The sequence below is a fragment of the Lissotriton helveticus genome, chromosome 11 (assembly GCF_964261635.1).
Source record: "Lissotriton helveticus chromosome 11, aLisHel1.1, whole genome shotgun sequence".
Taxonomy (NCBI): Eukaryota; Metazoa; Chordata; class Amphibia; order Caudata; family Salamandridae; genus Lissotriton; species Lissotriton helveticus.
This window is the reverse complement of record NC_136072.1, coordinates 909,764,687-909,785,257: the sequence shown is the minus strand read 5'-3', so window position 1 is coordinate 909,785,257 and position 20,571 is coordinate 909,764,687. Positions and strand designations below refer to the sequence as shown.

Genomic DNA, 20,571 nt, shown 5'->3' with positions numbered 1-20,571 from the left:
CTTAATCCCCCAATTCACAATGTGCTAGGGTGGCGCGTTTGCACAGTGGTGCAGGGAGGGGGCGCGCCCTGATATAACAAGTTAGAGATTCTGCTGTGTGGGACTTACTGGTGGTAATAAACGAGGTAGTTGGCCACCAAGGTGGACGTTGGGGGCTAACTACTCCTCTTTGTACCTCCAGAAAATCCCACACAGTGGGATTGCTAAAAGGTGATTCGGAGGCCACGCTCACCTTTCTCCACCACTCTGGAAACATGACTGGTATGTTATAGTTAGAAATTAGCATTTAAAAAACTTTTGAAATTCACTGAAGAAACCATAGGTTTCAGGGACGTTATAGTTAGTTGGACATAACCAGAGAAATTCCGCCGCTATAACTCACGCCCCCACAATGAACTGCTGATGACGTCACATATTACAACATTCATGACATGGCCAGTGACATCCCTGATGACATCCCTGATGACATCTCAAATTACATCACTGATGACATCATCCACGTGAAAATCCGATGCACCTCCTCACACCCTAATATTACCTTTGATACACCCACTCTAAAATACAGACTACCATTTTTGAAACCATAGACACACCAATACCAGTTACTACATACGCACTCACTAATTCCTAGGTCTACACACACATCCACTCATTCACCCATACAGTCACTTATACATGCAGTCACTCATCAATACAACACTATCATATGCACTCATACACCTATACAGACACTCACACACCGCCACTCATCCAGAGTTACTCAAACACCTAGTCAGTCATGCAAATAATCAATCACACTTCCATTTACTCACCTGTACAGTTATACACACCTCACCTTACTTATTCATACAGATACTAATGCATACTTACTCTCCTATACAATCACTGCTACAAGTACACACTCATCCATACAACCACTCTCACAATCACTCACTCTTACATATAGTTATTTATATACAACATCACTCACATATACTGCCTTTTACATATGTAGTTACTCGCACAAGTACCACGGAGACATCCATTCACTCACCAACACACCCATACACACACTCACCCATACAGCTGTTTCCACATGCATTCTTGTACCCATACACCCAGTGAATCAACCACTCACACATCTATGCACAGCGTCACACACCTCCCACCAACCCACACACACACTCAGGCACCCATACAAATATTCAGGCAACCAATCAATAAGCGATATAGACACTCATGTAGCTACTCACCAACCCATGCGGCTGCTTACACACCAACTGACAGACTGATACAGACATTCATACAGTTTAGTCACTAACCCATGCATTCAGTACATTTAATTACTCACTTATAAAGTCAGTCACGCACCTACTAAATCCTCCATCCAGACACTTATACCTCCACTAATTCTTCAATACAATTTGGCATATATATAAAACATATTTAAACTTGATAGAAACACACAGTCACTGGATAATGTCACGAGTGATGTCACTGACCATGTCATAAATGATGAAATATGTGATGTAATCAGCAGTGCATTGCGGGGCGCGAATTACAGTTAGCTGAACTAACTAGAACGACAGAATTTCTCTGGTTTTGTACGAGTGAAATGTCCAACTAACTATAACGTCCCTGAAGCTTATGGTTTTTTCAGTGAATTTCAAAGGTTTTTTAAATGCTAATTTCTAACTATAAGATCCCTGAAACCTATGATTTTTCAGTGGAGATATAGGAGTAATTACTAGATAAGCCTTAGCACTCAACCTGCACCTCTTTGATGAGGCCAAACAAATCCAAAACATGCCTTAGGTTGCTCTTGTTCCCATTCAAAGGAGATCTGGAATTACCTTTTTGGGATGGGCGAAACCCGATGTGCATATTGTAGATTCTTATATTCAGTGATCTGGTGAGGGGCTGGAATGCCCCTGAAGTAATTACAAGTGGCAGAAATGAATTCAAACAGTCACTCAATCATTTTTTTGTTTTTATTAGCTTACGCGCTCCCAGATAAAAAAATCTACCAGAGCACTCAGGCAGGAAGCAATTCTGATGCTTCCAGATACGGTTAACAAATTGCCAATTGTTATGCAAGACATCACTTCCATAACAGAATGTAAGGCTGGCTTGTTCCCTCATAGGGATAAGAAACCGTGGGCTGTTGTCCTGTGACTGAGGCCAGACCCAACATACAGGTAGGGAAGGTTGACAGAGGCGTAACCCAAGAGACCCAGCAACTTCAGGACACAGTGAGCAAGGGATGGGTGTGCGAAAAAGGACTAGAGCAGGGAGGGCCAACACCCGCTTCGGAGACAGCGAGGGGGTGTAAATGTGTGTGTGGACTGAGGATGTAATTGTTTCTGACAGCACTGCAGAATAACCAATAAACACCAAAGAACAGCAGACGGGGAGAGGCCGACTTGCCTGTCAAACATGCCTATGTTAGCATTGCAGGTGGGGCCCAACCACCCGCACACATTTTTGGGGACCAGCGCAAATTGTTCCCAATCCGTCTCTGACCCAGAATAAAAGAGAGGGAAAAGACATAAGCGGAAAAAGGGAGGAAGAAAAAGGCGGGAAATGCAAAGGGTGAAAGCAGAGATGGAAGAGAACCTGCATCAGTGAAATAAAGAGGCAGGGAGTGTTTGGTGGAAGAGAAGTGGGGAGGTGTGAAGGGTGAAGGGTGAAACACGACACAAGGAGCCTGAAACCCCGTGGAGAAAACAACGGAAATGGGGAAAGAGTGGATAAACTGTAAGAAGGTGGGCCAGAGATCTGGAAGTGCTGGGGTGGGGGGGCGATTTATTAACGAGCGTTTTTTTTCTTAAGTTCGGGCGTTTTAAGCTACTCAAAAACAAGACAGAGCGGAACACGGTCACCCAACCTACCAGTAAACCGGGTCTAAAACTAAGGACAGGGTAAGTAAGACAGTGAAAGAGAACTAGGGACAGGTGCACTTACGTCTTCTGACCTCCCGCCAGTGCTCGAGGTGTGTGTGCAAGCCAAGAAGGAGGGACAGGGCGCTCCCTCCGCGCCACGCGTGACATCGGGCGCTGGAGGCGCCAGAGCCAGCGCCCCGACGCCCGAGGCGGCGAGCCATACCGTCATCAGCATCCGTAGCAGACCGGCGGTCAGGGGCATGCTGTCTGGGGACCTCTGCGCCTCTCATCGGGCCCTTGTCGGTCGAATCATCCCTGCTCGGTGCTGGAGACCTAGATAGAGTGCCAGGGACTCGACTTTGTCACGCTCCCAGCGGTCTCTGTTTTTCACCCTCGCCTTCCGCAGGGGCATAGAGTGTCCTCACACTTCACTGGGACTGCAACTGTCAAGACAAAAGAGGAAGTGTGACTGTTAAACTAACCCGAGATAACAGGCGGATTGATAAAAATAAAATAAAAAAACGTAGCCAACGGGGAAATTTGGAACACAACATTGCACATTCTGTTATAGAATTAATTCGCAACTTTGCAAAAGTTTCACCTCATTAGTGCCACGTTAACATCTCAATGCAGCAATCAGCAACTAAAAAGCAATCATGTAACCTTTGCAAAGGCTCGACTGATGCGCAAGACGACATGTGGTCTTTCTTTAGTGATTTTTAATCAGTTTGAATTAGGACACGTTGTTGTTGAAATCTGCAACCTATGCAGCAGATGGTGGCAAGGGTGGTAAATACATAATTTCACCATCCCGTGGTCGGTGTGCCGCGCTAGGACTGTCTGCTCTGCAGCCCCACAGAGTGCAGGCGTAAATATGGCGCTGTGGGGAAGGTTAGCATTTCCTAGTTTGAGGGTCGCTGTGTGACGGGGATTTCTTACTCCCCTGGCTTGCGACTTCATCTCCACCTCTCTTTCCTCTCAGGGTGTGGTTACAACTGGTCCTGTGTGGAGTTGCAGCCAGCTACATTTAGATGTGTGCCCATTCTCCAGAACATACTCCACAGTCACATTCTCCCTCGCAGCTTGGTGACCACTCACAGGGCGAGCCTTAAGACATCATTTTACTGCTTATCAACCTACGAATGATCACACCAACCTCTTATTCATTTAATTCATTGGAGTAAATGCATAGAATGCGCCCTTTCAGAGGACAGGATTTATCCCATTACCAAACGCAAGGATTGGCAAAGCCGATAGGTCTTGCCTATGGTAGTTACTGGCTTTGACAAAAGAAAATAGTTCTTTCGCAAGGTACTGTTGGTTTGCGCTGCAAGTCCTTTATTTGAAATATCCTTTAAACACTTTAAACAGCCAACACGTTTCACCCTTCAAGAGGGCTTCTTCAGGGCAAGGTTATCAAGATTAGTTAGCTGATGCAAGATTGCAGGTTACAAAAGGAACGGCAAAGGCCACGGAGGCCTTATGAAATACCATTGTCATTAAAGGCCTGGGGACATTGAAGATATCATTTATTAAAAGTGATGCCTTCGGGGGGGAGGAGCCTAGCTCGCGGCCGTGATGGTCGCCTTTTAGCTCGGCTCCCGCAGCCCTCCATCCTGACTGCCTATCCTGTCTTTTATCCTGTCCCGGGACGGCACACTTTTGGGGAATTGGAAACATTACGGCTTGTTTGTACTTACCATCTGACCCCGGGGTCTTGACGTGCAGTGGCTCCGGAGTTACGGCCTCCGAGAGATCGGGGCCTCTGCGAGACTTGGACCGGGACCTGGCCGGTGGGATCCGACGGCTCTCGGCCCCGGCCGAGAGCGCGAACCAGTGTTGGGAGCCGATGTGCGAAGATCCCGGCGATCCTGACCCGGACCTGTCCTGCTGGTCGCGTGGCAGACGTGGGTGAGAAGCCCCGGGACCTGATTCTGAGAGGGGGTCTCCCCCCGCCGCTGCTTTGTCCGGCGGCCCTGGTCCTCAAGGCCCGGACTCCGCTTGTTTGGGGCACCGGTGCTGGTGCGGGCGGAGACCCGTTTTGGGCGGACATCCTTTTGGCATCGAGGCCGCCCTTGCTGGGACCCCCGGCGCTTGTAAAGTCCTACATTTGAGAACCGTTATTTCCGGGGGTCCTCGTGGGCGGCGATTGGGCTGATTCACGAAATGGCGGCCGGCCCTCTGGATCGAGAGTCACCTTGTGGCGGCGGGCCCGAGTTGCCTGATTGTGTGGGGATCGGATCTGGTGGGCGTGAGCCGACAGTCGGAGATATCCTGGAAGCCCTCAGATCCCTGTACGCCTCCCTGGCCCTGGGCGTCTCGGTGGGTCCGCCACGATCCGCCGCCATTTTGGGCGGCCGTTTCTTCTTGTCGCCCTCTTGTTTCGATGCCTCCATTGCCTCACCCCCCTCGATTGACCTGAGTGTCTCCACCGCTGATCGAAGATCGTGTAATGTGCTGGTGACTTTGGGGCGCCCTGCTTTTCAAGGTTCGGACCCCGGGGACTCGGATGCTGTACTGCGACCCTGTTCGACATTGTTGCCTGGAATTATGGGTGGACTTCCTCCTGTGCCTGCTTCGATGACTTTGCCTGTGTTTAAAAATGGGACCACCTCGCCCGCGCCAGTGGCGCAACTGAACTCCTGTTTCTCATGGCTCGTGCTTCGATTGTTGATGCATCGATACTTTCAGTTTGAACTATTGCTCACTTGTCGATCTATCTACTCCCCACGTAGCTATGCTAGTCTCCATTCCACTCGATTATATGCTGATTTCGTATTTAGTATGTGGTTGTACATTGCCATGTGGTGGGTGGGGTTTGTCGCTCGGAAGGGTTGGGGGTGAAATGTACGACTTCTACTTGATTCCCGGTATGCGATTTCGTTGCACACTTGTCTCGGATTGTAGAGGGGTGGGAGGTCCCCTTCTCCTAATATTTGGTGGCGCGTGATGGGGTGACATCCTGGTCTGTTTTTTTGATTGTACTTGTCCGGTTGGGCGGAGGGCTGTGGCCTATCGTTTGTATTATAGCTCTTCTGCTCCTCCCTCCTGTTTTCTTTCTCCGCTTTTGTGGTCTTTTTGTCTCGTTTTTCATTCTTTCTTCTTGCTATATTTCGGGTTCTGGTTTAGGGCGACAGGCACGCTGTTTGAAGGGTAGGCCGTAGCCTTCTACAGGGGTGCAGGGTGGGACAGGTGGGTTGGGTTCTCTATTTTTTGTTTGTCTTCTGGTTCTATGGCCCTTTTGTATATCTTTTTCGTGAGGCCGCGTCTGTCCCGACCTCCTATGGTGTGTTTCGGGTGGGGGTATGGCGTCGTTACTCCTCCTGCTACATTTTGGCTGTCTTTTCGTCCGATTGCCATGCCCCACTTGGGCCGTTAATCCTTTTGTCTCCTGTCCTCTCACCGTGGGGTGCCGCGTCGGCGTGTCTTTTACCTGTCTTTTTTCATATTTCCCTATTCCCTTTTATTGTTTGGTTTTTCTTCCCTCCATTTTCCTTTCCCTTCCTCTTCCCCCCCCCCTACCTAGTCCCCCTTCCCTTTTTCCCTTCCTGCGTCCCAGAGGGTACTGTGACGGGCGGGTTTTCATGCATTGTCTTCCGATCCCACTGTTCTGGCTTGGTAGTGTCCCGGGTGGCGGGCGTGTTACGAGGATAACGCTCAGGGGTTGACTGTATCTCACATATCCTGATTTCTTGAATGCATTGTGTTGTCCCCCTGATATTTTGCCCCACGCCCCCTTCTTAATGTTGAGGTTGATTACGGGATATCGGATCCCTCCGTATTGCAATTGTGCCTGTCATATGTCCTCTCCCCTTATTGTAAAATTAAGCCTTCTTTACTCCTGTGTTTTAGCCCTTTAGTTTCTGTATTTCTTTTTCCCTATTGCGATTATACGGCCTCTGCTTTGTGTTGATTGATTATGTATTATTTGCCTGCTGACTCCTGACTGTTTTGTACATTGCGGCCGGCCGGCTTGGTTGTGGGCCTCTATTTGTCTTCTTTTGATATCAATAAAGGTTTAAAAAAAAAAAAAAAAAGTGATGCCTTCGGACGCTGGTCACCTTTGGCGCTCCTTTTGTGATCTGCACTCTTGCATCAGCTAACTAATACCTCCTTTCTTGTGTGTGAACCCATTTTTGTTCTTCTGTGTTGCTTCTCATCAGATCTCTTGTATTTATCTGTGGCCATGTGGCAGCTGGTCATGTGAGGTGGGCAATACATGTTTTTAATAATACTAGTGATTAGCCTAGGTGGTGCTGTTGCCGCTAACCCTGTTGCCTTTGCTTGTGTGGAATAGTTACTGGCTTTGGCAATGCTTTTTAGGCATGTTGTATAGCATTGTGGCTACTGTGCAGAATGGATAAAAATAATAAATAAAAAAGCCAGATGACGCAAGCCCCACTAATGCACTTTTTTATTATTAAAAAACATACAAACGGTGGACTGGGTTGGGGACGAGGAAACTTGGAAGGAGGGAGAGCAGGAGGGAAGAACATGGATAGGGGGGACAGGGTATGGGAGAGGCAACGGGGAAGCACACAAAGTAAAACATTCATAGAGGGCCAGATTTGTTATTCATTTGACAAAGGTCAAACGTATATTAAAGCAGCTATATGTATATTATCAAATCCAAGTTCTAAAATCTCTCTTGAGCTTCGAGACACTGAGTATTCTGTCCACAGCATGCAGCAATCATCTCTGGTGCACTCTCATGTTTCCAAAGTCAATGCACATCTAGCTTACTCAGACAATATTTATTATTCGCATGCTGGAACATGAAAGCGTCATGTTACACGGGGATAAAAGAGAACTACAAATCCCAGAATTCAAAGGGGAAATCTGGACTGACAAGCTTCTCATGCGAAGAAACGTCAGTGGGGGGTGGTGCCCTCTGAGTATCATTGGGTTAAATGAAAATTTTGGTGCGCACAGTTTTCTAACCATCTTTGGGTCTTCGGCTATGTGCCTTTTAAACATCACGCTTTATCTATCGTTGGGGTCTGAGGCACAGTTTTCAGACCTCAGGCTTTAAAGAGCCATCTCTAACCCTGAAGAGCAGGACGCCTGACATGGTCTGTAGCAGAAGCAATGACAGTGACATTTCCCAAATTAAGAGTCAGTTATTCATATCAAGAGTCAATTTACATCAGGATTTGGGATATGCAATTATCCAGTGTCTGAAGCCAGGATTTTTCTTTTTGGCCACAATGCGCTGAACTTTTACTCATTAAACATTTAAATCTGCCTTCAAGAAACTAGCTAATAAAATATCAAAAAGTTTTCGACTGAAACGGACAAAGCGAGTTCTGAGAAATCACACGCCTGGTCCGTTATGCCCAGCAATTAAGCAAGAGTACATCGGCCAGACTTTCTCCTAATCCAGCATCGCTAGGGGGTTATCCCTGCAGGGCCCAAGCCTCCCTGTGGGCCACTAAAGACAACGATTCATAGATCTTGCGGATTATGTACTTACCAGGACGAATCCCTCTAATTTTATTTCGGTGTATGCCCTTTTTAGGTCGAGCCTGGGCAGCACATGTGCTGGTCTGCGAGGCATGCTGTATTCAGGTATGGACTTGAAGCTCCCCCGTTTTTCCACCCATCTTTTCAATTGGCTCCTGTTACTGTCTAAATCGTTGCTTTTGATTCATGAATCGGTTTAGGGCTGCCTCCTTAGTAGCGTCTTGCTTGCATTTGTAACCTCCCATGGGCTTTTTACTTGTGTTGTTACACGGTCTGTTTTACCTGAAGTCTGTGAGCATTATTTTCTTTAATCATTCTCCCCTATTCCACCCACAACATGCTTTCCTACCACCAGAACGTACTGAGTAAAGCTTTTTTTCCCGGTATTTATTTGCTTTATTAGTAGCAGTAACGTAGGCCACCCACCTTTTTTTGTATTTATTTGCTTTATTAGCATTCGCGTAATGCCGCACTTTAGCTTCAGAGGTTGAAAGCTAAAGAGCGGCATGCCGCAATTGCTACAAAAGTAAATAAATAGGAAAAAAAAGCAGGCAGACGCTGCATTTCTTTTCCATTTCTTTACTTTTGTAGAAATCTCGGCATGCCACACTTTAGCTCTAAACATCTATAGCGGGGCATGATGCGATTTCTATAAAAGTAAATAAATAGAAAAAAATTGCGAAGAGCACCCGCATTTGTTTTCTTAAAATTATTTACTTTTGTAGCAATTGTTTTCTAGTAATCTCTTGTAACACAAATGTATTTCTTTCCTGATTTTATTGTAATACATTAAGTAATCTCATAATAAATTGTTTTTTGAAACACATTTATTGTTTTTCCTTTATAACAAACAAACAAACATTGAACATTGGCACAGCGGTAGGGTGCTATCCCATACATACCAGTCGTTGCAGTCATGTTATCTTCAAAGAAAAGTAAAACACAGTAGCTAAAACAGGTACGTTCGGTATCAATATCTATGAAAGTCCTAGGCCCCATATCTTTTGGTGCTTACTCGCACCCTCCTCCCCCCACCACCCCCATTTGTAAATCTCTTTCTCCGTCTTGCAGCAGAAGTCCATGGCTCGGGACCACGTTGACAAAGAATGAGGCTCAGCATATCTCCAGTGTCCGTTGTCAGACTCTGCTGCAAGAAACCCAATACCCGCCAATGTCCTTTGGTATCTTGAGTTAGCCCAGCTTTCCATAATTCCAAGAAGTGCCGCTCTGGAGTCCATAACACTGGGCAATGGTAGTATTTTACCTATGGGGGTCATGTATTTTCTGCCAATTGACAATAACAATAACGCCACATTTGGAGCTCTACCTGCTTCCCATAACTGGGTAGGGCTATAGTATATCTGAAGGGGTAACTTGAATTAACCATAGGTTAGAGGGTATTGTGAGTGATAAGGCAGCCATCTTGGCCGCCCAGCAATCAATATCTTCCCTCTCACCCACACCCACATCCCCTTCAGCAGACCAGGGATGTTTAGGAGAATGATCTGTAGAGTCTGGTTATTCCCTTATAGCCCAGTGGTTACAAGCACAAATTCAGCCTTCAGCGGGTTATATTCCGGGAATTCCTTAAGACCACTCTTGTATGTCTCAATAGCATGATGGATTTGGAGGTATTTAAGGGAATGAGATTTATACAAGTCAAATTCCTCAACAAACTGTTCAAAGGACATAGTATGACTATGGCTCCATATGTCTTCTAGTTTAAAAATCCCAACCAAGTCCCAGGTACAGAAACATACTAATTGATACACTTGCTTCAGGCCGGTGCAAACCCAAAGTGGGTTCTGTGTAGAAGTCTACCCAGCCATTTAATGTGGGACAGGGCCGTTCATGAGTACAAAAGAGGTAACCTTGTGACCCAAGGTAGTGAAACGAGGGAGAGCCATATAGGAGATTCAGAAACTTAAATCCTTCAAGGGCAGGCACCTATAACCACCAGGAGGACTCATGTCTATCACAAAAAATGCCAATCTGTGATTAGTACCACTTGTGTCACATAGTAATAAAATTTGAAGTCCGGAGCCCCCATGCCACCGTCATACATCGGGAGAGTGCATTTGGTGTGGGATACCCTGGCAGTTTACCTGCGGAAGAATCTCTATCCGGCAACCAAGACAGGGGCACATTGGTGCACACTGGAGTCCTTAATTCTAGGCATTGCTGCTGGAAAGGCAGATTTGGATAAAAAGGTACTGTAGCATTTTATTTCATGTAGTGCCTCCTTCAATAAATGTTGCACATTCCTGGCTGTGGATTATAACCACTCTAATTTTTAAAAACTAGAGCTCTGAAGTAGCTGCAATTTGGGTACCACGTGTGAGTGGTGGACAAGGACAGTATCCCCTCTCTTAGAGAATAGTTTATCAATAGTTGCTTTTTAACTTATGTTTCACTTTTCTGTAGGATTACATTTTTATTTTAAATTTTTTTAAAGTGCACATTGAGGAGAGGGCATTCCCTTTCAAGTATGTGCCCCAGGTTGCCAAGGAGACAGCATTTGTGTAAAGTGATGTTTCCGATAGCAGGAATTACTGGGACTAACTCCAAGCTGAAGCATCCATAGCATGGGCACAATGAAGTGTGAGATAGTCCTGAAGCACCCATTAGGAACAGACAAGATATGCATACAGAATTCCTATCCTTGAAAAACAAAATCTGCAACTCCATCCTTTAACCCTGGCATCCACCTATGACAGTTGTCAGGTAAACTATTTTCCATCGCCTTGTTAATCAAAAGTTCTCTTGAAATTTCTAAAGGTAGCCTGTCCTTACTTCAATGTCTTGGTTCCTCTCTCCAGTTACAGATATGCAGATAATATAATCCCACTGTCTGGGAAGCTATCCCCACACCATCCGGTGTTAGTGGACAGACTGTTATCCTGTTTCAAGGGTCTATCAAAAAGTACGTACAATAATGCTTTCCCACATGCAGATAATTGTGTTCCTTTCCATACTTTTACATCCTCGTAGTGCATGCTGTCTCAGAAGTCTACTCTAAGTTCCTAAAACCCTGTATAAAAATTAGACCTCAACTTAAAACTTTAGATTGTCCCCTCTCTTTTTACCGTGAACAACCCTTTCCTTACTTTCCATTCTCTGCAGGCCTCCTGTGTATGTTTGCATTAATCTCTATTAGTGTGTTTCTGCCCATACCTCATCTCAAAGGTTATTTTGTATCCTTTGAAAGTCATACCCTGCAACCTATCAACAGCTACTCTCCTCTAGATAATCAACTAATCCCACCAACCATCTGCATGAACTTGCATACCTTCCCACTAATGATCACACCTAGCTCCAACAAACAATCCACCATAAAGACACTGGAGTAAATGCATGAAATGGTGCCCTTCAGAGCACATGACTAACCAACGTCACCAACAACTACCAATAACCACAGGATTAATCACTCACTTTGGGTTCTGGAGCAGCGTGCTGCCTGGTGTAATACACTTTTCATTTTTGAAGAGCAGGAAGCAGCCCGTGGGAGCACTGCCTGCTCTTAAACATGGTTTTATAAACATTCACAAAGGAGAAGGGGTCCCTTGGGTACCCCTTCTTATTTGCATATGGGTTACCACCTACTTGAAGTAGGTGGTAAAATGCAAATGTTTTGCGACCACAATTGCAGTCACAAAACATTCATACATACCGATGCGATTCGGTATTAGGAAGAGACGCCCTAAACACGCCCCTTCCTAATACTGAATCACAAAATGGGTTTGCGATTCGGTAACAGGTTACCAAATCGCAAAATTGGGTTTGCTACATCGGAAAAGCAATTTTTGCGCTCGTAAACAGGCAGATTCTGCAAATCTGCCCGTTTGCGAACTGCATCTGGCCCAAGGTCTTGTGCTCCTACCAGCCATAAATCCATTCTGGTCCTCATGGACCAGACAATAAATGATTGTTAAAGTTACTAATTAAACAGATGTAGTGAAACACACCTCTTTACCCCTGTGTTAATCATTCACCTCAAGAACCAGCACACAGATATTTATAACATTGAGTGGTAAAAATCTCTTATTTTCAGACGCAAAGGCTATAATCTCACTGTATGGCAGAATGTTCCGGGGAACCGCGAGTAATAGGTAATCTACTTCCGGGATATGGACAAAGAGATGATAATCTAAGGATTTCATCAAATCCTTATCACTCCTCAGGGTTAAGTTTCCAAAAGAGCAGGGCTCTGGTCTTGGGTTATCAATCAACAACCTAATGTATTCAGGGAGTTGTAATCTTTGTTTACTTCAGATGATGCAAGTGAACAAAAAAACCATGAAAACAAAGTTTTGTAAACGAAATGCCCAGGACTCCAGTATGGTGTCCTGTGCGACATAGAGTCATCTGATACCCGTATCAACAGGTAACAGGGCAGGTTGTTCTTCAGTCATGTTCAGTCACTTGCCTTCCAATAGGTGTGAAAAAAGCCCAGTCTCCATGCATGCTGAGGTAATGGAGGCTTTCGATCAACAGATAAGCGAATAAGGCATTCTCCATACCGTTCTAGTCTCGCAATACCATGGGGGCTCAGCGTCCAAGCATGACTAGGCATGCATGGCCTCTTTCGTTTAAGGTTAAGCAAGGAAGTAACTCTCCATGCCCAGTCATCCTCAGGGAGCCCACTCTTCATGCACTGGGACCATCTCCATATCCATTCAGGGACCAACACCCCATCTCAATGCACTGCTGTGCACAGGCAGACTCAAAACATGGTTATTTCTTTAAAAACTATGGAAATCTGTGGCAACATGTCCAAAAGCACCACATGATGAAACAGCCCTTTGATTAAGGTTACCTAATGATTCCATGCATCAAGGCCATCTTTTTCTAAACATGAGGTTTCCTTTAACAACAAGTTGTATTCTGGGAACTGTGTTCTTGGTTGACTTCAGTTAAATCAATTGGTTTAAGACACATGAAGTGATTGTAAAAGGGAAGCCAAGAACAGTAATATGGTGTTCCTGGTAGGAGGAGGCATCTGTTAATCTTAATTTCGACTCGATTTCGACCAGGGCAGATCTCCAGTTCTCCATCAATATTCAGACAGGTCATGCTCAGGCTGTAGAAGATTAGAGAAAATCTCAGACAGGCAAGTATATTGGCCATTCAGAGTTCCGGTTCTTTCTGCTGGGCTTCCAAGTGGAGACAAAATGCCTCAACCCAATGCTGCTGTGTGCTATGTAGTAACTTTTACACACCCGCTCTTCTTGAAGTTATTCTGGTTTTGTGCACTCCTGATCATCCCAACAGTTATTGCTTGAAAACGAGACAGCACTGTATATCATATTGGCCATGGTGAGGACTGTCCAGGTTTATTGTTACTCCATTGAGCTGTTCTCGATAGCGATCAGGCCTGCCTCCAAAGGTAGAGTGGCTACAAAGCTTGACTATGTCGGGGTCTGAAGGTTCTCTCTCCTAAGCTCTGGCAGAGGTGGGGAAGACAGCCAATTCATCTGTAAATTCTTCATGAGAGCAGATCCAAAGCTGGGCCAGGCACCTGGCTGGGCTCAAAGAACCACAACAAGAGCTAAGCTAAACCATCAACAGATTCTGCATTTAATCAGTCAACTATGTAAGACCAAGGTTCATAGGTGCACATTCAGTATTTCACTCTCAATCCCCTACTTTCTTTAGTTCAACACCAAAGAACAATACATTGTGTTAAATAGTAAATTGTGTGGATTTAGGTGTTCTGAGTTGTATGTAGGCATTATAGAACTAAGGGTCTTTGAGTCTCTAGTTTTATCAAGGTGCAAGTTTGACTTCTCTCAGTTTGTGGTTCCATCTGTGTTGGTCACTCTCTACTTTCAGTATGCATTTGGTAATTATTTGTCTACACTTTGGGTTCTTCACCAAGGTGATTTATTCTACAAGATTAACAAGCATTTGTAAAGCCAATAGGTCTTGCCTATGCAAGGGTAGTTGGCTTTTACAATGTGTTTTAGCCCTCTTTTACACCAGCATGGCTGCTGTTCAGCAAGGCTAAATGTTAGTGGTATAGTGGAGAGTGGTATGAACTGTTGTAGAGTGGAATGGCAAAGAGTAGAGTTGCATAGAGTAGTGCACAGTGGAGTGGCATAGAGCTGAGTGGACTGGTGTAGAGTGCATTGGTGTAGAGTGCTGCAAAGTATAGTGGTGTAGAGTGCAGCGGTATATAATTCAGCGTTTACAATGCAGCAGCATAGAATGCAGTGCAGTAGATTAGAGTGTTGCATAGTGGAGTGCAGTGGTGCAGAGTAGAATGCCATAGAGTACAGTGGCGTAGGGTGCAGAGTAGAAACGAGGGGCACAGAGTGCAGTGGTTAGAGTGGGGCAGAGTAGAGTGGTGCAGAGTAGAGTATGATGCCATAGAGTGGAGTGCTGCAAAGTGCAGTGGCATAGAGTGCAGCGATGCAGAGTAGAGTGGCGTAGAGTTTAGTGGTGTAGAGTACAGTAGCATAGAGCGGTGTTGAGTGCAGTGGCGTGGAGTACAGTAGTGTAGGGTAGAGTAGAGTGATGCAGAGTAGAGTGCAGCGGCACAGAGTAGCATATAGAGGTGTAGAGTAGACTGGACTGGTGTAGCGTTCATTAGAGTATAATGTTGCAGAGTAAAGTGGCCTAGAATGCAGTGTTGTAAAATGCAGTGGCATAGAATACAGTGGCGTAGATTAGAATGGTGCCTTGTGGAGTGCCGTGGCATAGAGTGCACTTGTGCAGAGTAGTGTGGCATAGATTAGAGTGGTGCATAATAGAGTGCAGTGGCATATAGTGCAGTGGTGTAGAGAGGCGTAGTGTAGAGTGGAGTAGAGTAGAATATAGTATAGTAGCATAGAGATCAGTGCTGGAGAGCACAGTGCTGCAGAGTGCAGTGGCATACAGTGTAGTGATGCAAAGTAGAGTAGTGTAGAGTGCAATGGCATAGAGTAGAGTGGCGTAGTGAGCAGTTGCGTAGAGTATAGTACAGTGGTGTAGAGTAGAGTGGAGTGCCACAGAGTACAGTGGCATAGAGTAGATTGCTTCAGAGTAGAGTGAAGTTGAGTTAAGTAAGGTAGATTTGAGTAGCGCCGAGTGTAATGGCATACAGTAAGGTTGCGTAGGGTGCAGTGGTATAGATGGCAGTGGTGCAGAGTAGATTAGAGTGCCGTGCAGTAGATTGATGTAGAGTGCAGGGGCATAGAGTGGAGTGGTACAGCGTAGAGTGCATTGGTGTAGAGTTTATTGACAGAGTGCAGTGGTGTAGAATGCAGTGTTACAGAGTAGAGTGGCATGGAGTTAAGCAGAGTGGAGTGGCAAAGATTGCAGTGGTGTAGAGTTGAGTGCTGTAGAGTGCATTGGCATAGAGTAGAGCGGTGCAGAGTAGAGTCGAGAGGCTTAGCTTGAATTGGCATAGAGTGCAGTGGCATGGTGTAGAGTGGAGTAGAGTGCCATGGAGAGGTGTGAAGTGGAGTGGTGCAGAGTAGAGTGCAGTGGTGTAGGGTAGAGTATGCATGGTGTGGTAGCACCATTACAGACAACATAAGTCCACAACCACATTGTCAATGGTAAGCAACGGGCGGAGTGCTTCCAGGGGACGCTTTCAGTCTGTCCTCACGGAGATACAGTTGGGCATTTTTCCCAGTTGGTTTACTCTTTAGTTGCCATTACCCCACCCTCCCAAGTTTCACTGCCTAATTGTAGGATAGAGAAGACGAAGCCTTCAATAGTTTCAATATTTTTATTGCTGGCGTTTAAGTATGCTGGTCGTTTCTACGGACCATAGGAAGCACAGAGGATTGTTTTATTGAATTTGTTTTTGCCGGTTTAAAACTTTCAAGTGTGCGTATCCTAAGCTCCAGGCAAGTGAAGTCTGTAATCTTTAAAAAACTAGGAAATAATTTTAACTTGCTTCTGTTTTTTTTTTATTCCGCTAAATCAGTTTTGTTGGTTTTTAGAAATGCTGCAGAACATCTTTTGCAGTGCTCTTCCAGTAACAACATTCAACAGGTGGCCTTCTTTGATAATAGTCTTGACAAACAAGTCTCTGCGGAATGTATGTATTTTGCATACTTTCTCTTGCCTGTTCTATTCTCAGGAATTTGTGTTCATAGCAACAGTGTGATGGCTGGCTTTTCCTTGTTTAGCAGGTTCGGTCTTACAGAAACTGCACTGGCTTGTGAAGTGCATGAGATGCTGGGTTGGGCTGATCTATTTTATAGCACCCAAGTCACAAGAGGCCAGGGTTGGATTAGAGCCAGGTATGTGGCTCAAGCAGGCTCGGGTTTTGCTTCGTTCACCTTCCTAAAACCTCCACAGCCATATGCTGGTAGATTATTGGAGTGTTGCTGGGAGATGCTGCGATTTCACTCTTTTCTTACTTTGCTGCTGGAACACTGATCACCCTCTGCATTGCACATACATAGGTCTTAAAACAAATGGGTTACGGTCGCACTCCTATTTAGAAAAAGATTTATTATTGTAAGTTTGTACATCTTCTTGGGTGCTGATGAATATCACCTCCTGATCCTGAAGTAGGTACTGTAAAATCTGCGAGGCGTCCTCCAGCAAGGGAAGAACAAACTAAATAGCACTCCTTGCGAACATGTAGCTTCAACAAAATTGTAGTCCACTTGATAATTCTTTAACTGATTTATTCCTCATATATGTTGATAGTATTATTTCATTAAAATTGATTCTTAATAGGATACATCTCATATGCGCATGAAGTATAGCAGCAACTATCCTAATTTATAGAAACTCCAGGAACCCCAATGCATTTCGGGCCCTGCCCTTCATCAGGGGGTACTTCCTACAGGGAATACAATACATACTTTTTAATCCAAGCGCAGGCGAATACCTGTACTATCTGAACTAATGCTAACAATGGATCGTGCGCAAAAAGAACATAGTAATGGTGATGATACCCTGTGTTAAATCGTATGCGAATCTAAACACCTAAAGACCACTGGTGATTTCATGCACAATAAAGATGATTGTGGTGAATTTAAAAGAAAAAAAGCTAACCGAAGTGTGTACGTCCGCGCTTGCATGCCGGTATTCAACGTGACAAAAAGTGAATCAACGTGAAATCAACAATTCTAACGCAGTGAGAGAATCTCTGATAACGTGCTGGTATTCAACATGACAAACAGTGGATCAACATGAAAACCACATTTCGAACACGGTGAGAGAAACTTATAGTCCCGAGAAGGACGCCCTTACGCCACATACCTGCAAACTCACGGGGAAAGACGCTGTATTCAGTTTCGAAAAGCTTCCGTACAGAGAGCACTGGTGCCCTGGAAGTAAATACAGTGAATCACATGAAGTGAACAGCGCGTAACAGTAGTCAGCGACAATAGAGTACCCTGTTGCCATGGCAATGAAAAGCGTGTGTATCACAGTAAAACCGGGTCAGTAAAGAATATCACTGAAAGTGTACCTAAAGAAAACAAAAAGATAAGTCCGCTTCTACGGGCCAAACTTATGTCAAAGAGTTTGTGGTAAATACCTGACAAATTGGGGCTCTGATATGCTCGTGCAAATCAAGTTGTCCAGTACCAAAACTTAAACTGAATAAAGACTGCAACGTCAAGCAAGCAACCAAGGGAATCAGGAAATAGGGACGGGACCCACCTACAGTCGTAGGGTAGTGTGAAAACGAAGCATTGGGTGCATATAGTGTGTGGTGGGCAAGCAGAAAAGAATTCAGTAAAATTACATTCAAAACGATGCTTACAATAATACACAAAACACTCAGTACAATGTAGTCATAAATTTTACAAAAAGCAGCTGAATTCTTAACATTCATTCAACCCCTTCAGATGCATGGAATCAAGTTTATTGATCCAATAGGTTTCACGCTGTAGGAGAAATTTCTTATCGTCTCTTCCTTCCTTCTCTTTTATCTTTTCTAACACCATATATCGAAGTTGGCTGATGTTGTGATTCATATTGGAAAAGTGCACTGCTCCTGGCGATTTTTGGTTTCTTGTCCGTATGTTGCTTTTGTGTTCAGTAAGGCATATTTTAATTTTGTGTTTAGTCTTTCCTACATATGATAGTCTGCACCAACACTTCAAAAGGTAAACAACATTATTGGTGTCACAGGTTGCTGTCACTCTCAATTTGATTAGAGTGCCTTGAGTGGGATGCATGATGGTAGTGCCTCTTACGATGTTATTGCAATTTCCACAATTATGGCATGCCTGTATGCTTTTGATCAGATATGCTAGTGCTCTTGTTAAGTAAATGCTTTAAATTGTTAGTGGAATATTCCCCTAAAACCCGTTTCTGCGTGGAGCTGATGCCAATACTTATGAATAACTTGTTTGATTTTAGTACTTTTTGTGGAGAATTTTAACACAGACACCATTCTCTCCTCCTTTGTGACGCTTTAGACTATAAGATTCTCTCACTGTGTTCAAATGTGGTTTTCACGTTGATCCAGTTTGTCACGTTGAATACTGGCACATTATCTGAGATTCTCCCACCGTGTTAGAATTGTTGATTTCACGTTGATTTACTTTTTGTCACGTTGAATACCAGCATGCAAGCACGGAGGTAGGGACTTCGGTTGGCTTTTTTTCTTTGAAATTCACCACAATCGTCTTTATTGTGCACAAAATCACCAGTGGTCTTTGGGCGTTTAGATTCGCATACAATTTAGCACAGGGAATCATCACCATTACTATGTTCACTTTGCGCACTATAACAAAACACACAAGATGGACGGAATGTTGCACAATGGCAAAACATTCACCCCCAGTCACAGATCTGGGTTTAATCCATCGTTATTTTGCTCACCAAGCCACCCCAGTTCAGACATGGCCATATGCAAATCAGTCTTGACCCTGTGCCTCATGGGAACAGTCCAGCCCGAACTGCCAAGCCATGTCTTCCCTTGACCGAAATCAAGCATCCTAGGACCGGTTTCTGGCTATCAGCCGTCTTCAGCCAGGATAGCTTGACTCCAGTAGCTTAGTGAGCAAGGGACCCACGTCTGGGCATACCCTTCCCACACCATTAGTTCAGCTAGTACAGGTATTCGTCAGCTCTTGGATTAAAAAGTATGTATTGTATTCCCTGTAGGAATTACAACCTGATGAAGGGCAGAGTCCGAAATCCATTGGGGTTCCTGGAGTTTCTGTGAATTAAGAGGATTACTGCTATACGTCATGCGCATATGAGATGTATCATATGAAGAATCAATTTGAGTGAAATAATACTATCAACATATATGAGGAATAAATCAGTTTGAGAATTATCAAGTGGACTACAATTTTGTTGAAGCGACATGTTCGCAAGGAGTGCTGTTTGCGTTCGTTCTTCCCTTGCTGGAGGACGCCCCGCATATCTTTAGGTTTGCCTTGGTTTTGGGTTTGGGGAAAATGACTGGATTCTGCCTTTGTCAACATCTGTCCCACTTGTCACTGACTGAGATCTATTTAATTCGGTCAGGTGGTGTTGATGCTTGAACCCCATCCTCCCACCACAAGCAGCACAAATTCTCAGTTGGTCGAAAGTCTTACTCCAGTGGCAGCTCTCTGCAATGGCGGAGGAACAATGGCGGAGGAGTGTCACCCCACTGGCTCAGAGCAAGCAGCTGAAAAATAAAACAATATTTTATTATCGTTTTAATTTTCAGCTGCTGCCTAACCCAGCATGTGTAGGGAGGGGAGGGGCCTGGGCAGAGGGAGGGAGGAGGAATGGAGTGCTATGTGCACTTCTCAGTGCGCATGTCTGGCCAGCGGTCATAGGCTGGCCAAACAGACATGCGCACTTAGATTTCTCTAACCTAACTGTATTCTAAAGCAGAGTGGATAAAAGGCACAGTCTCCCTGCTCTGGCCAATTTGCGCTGCTCTCATAGTATGAGAGCAGCATCTGGATTGGATGGGGAGTCTGTCCTAGGGACTGCGAGGAGCAGCAGGAGAACAGAGGAGCACCAGAGCACGATGAGACCGCAGGATCAGGTCAATTATTTTTTTATTCATTCTCTGCTGCTGCCGCCACTGCTGCCCAGCCACTGCGTATTGACAGCAGCCACGACTGTCTTACTCTACAGTGTGTTTCAACGTTCAGATGAAGATGCATGACTATTGAGGTGACAATCGCTGGCACTACAGAATCCAGGTCTTCCTGACCTTGATGTCACCTTCCATTTTAAATCAGTATCCAACCTACAGACTGATCTCGCAGACAATGTTTTCATGTTTTACTAACCATCTTCTTCATTACCCTAATACATTTGTTATTGAGCCTGTGCTAAA

The 20,571-nt window shown here is 44.9% G+C and overlaps 1 protein-coding gene across 3 annotated transcripts in view; it reads right to left on the bottom strand.

Moving 5' to 3' along the window:
- The window catches only part of SLC8B1 (solute carrier family 8 member B1), a 206,171-nt gene that overhangs the window by 139,511 nt on the left and 46,089 nt on the right, over nt 1-20,571 (bottom strand). The window contains exons 2-3 of one of the 3 annotated variants that reach the window (XM_078667148.1): nt 17,532-17,599; nt 2,944-3,304 (exon numbers count right to left, since the gene is read on the bottom strand). The exons of 1 other annotated variant lie outside the window; for it this stretch is intronic. In XM_078667148.1, the coding sequence (XP_078523274.1) occupies nt 2,944-3,123 (180 nt within the window). In that variant the 5' untranslated portion in view covers nt 3,124-3,304; nt 17,532-17,599. The remainder of the gene's footprint in view (nt 1-2,943; nt 3,305-17,531; nt 17,600-20,571) is intronic. One more of the 3 variants, XM_078667147.1, reaches the window with a different exon arrangement.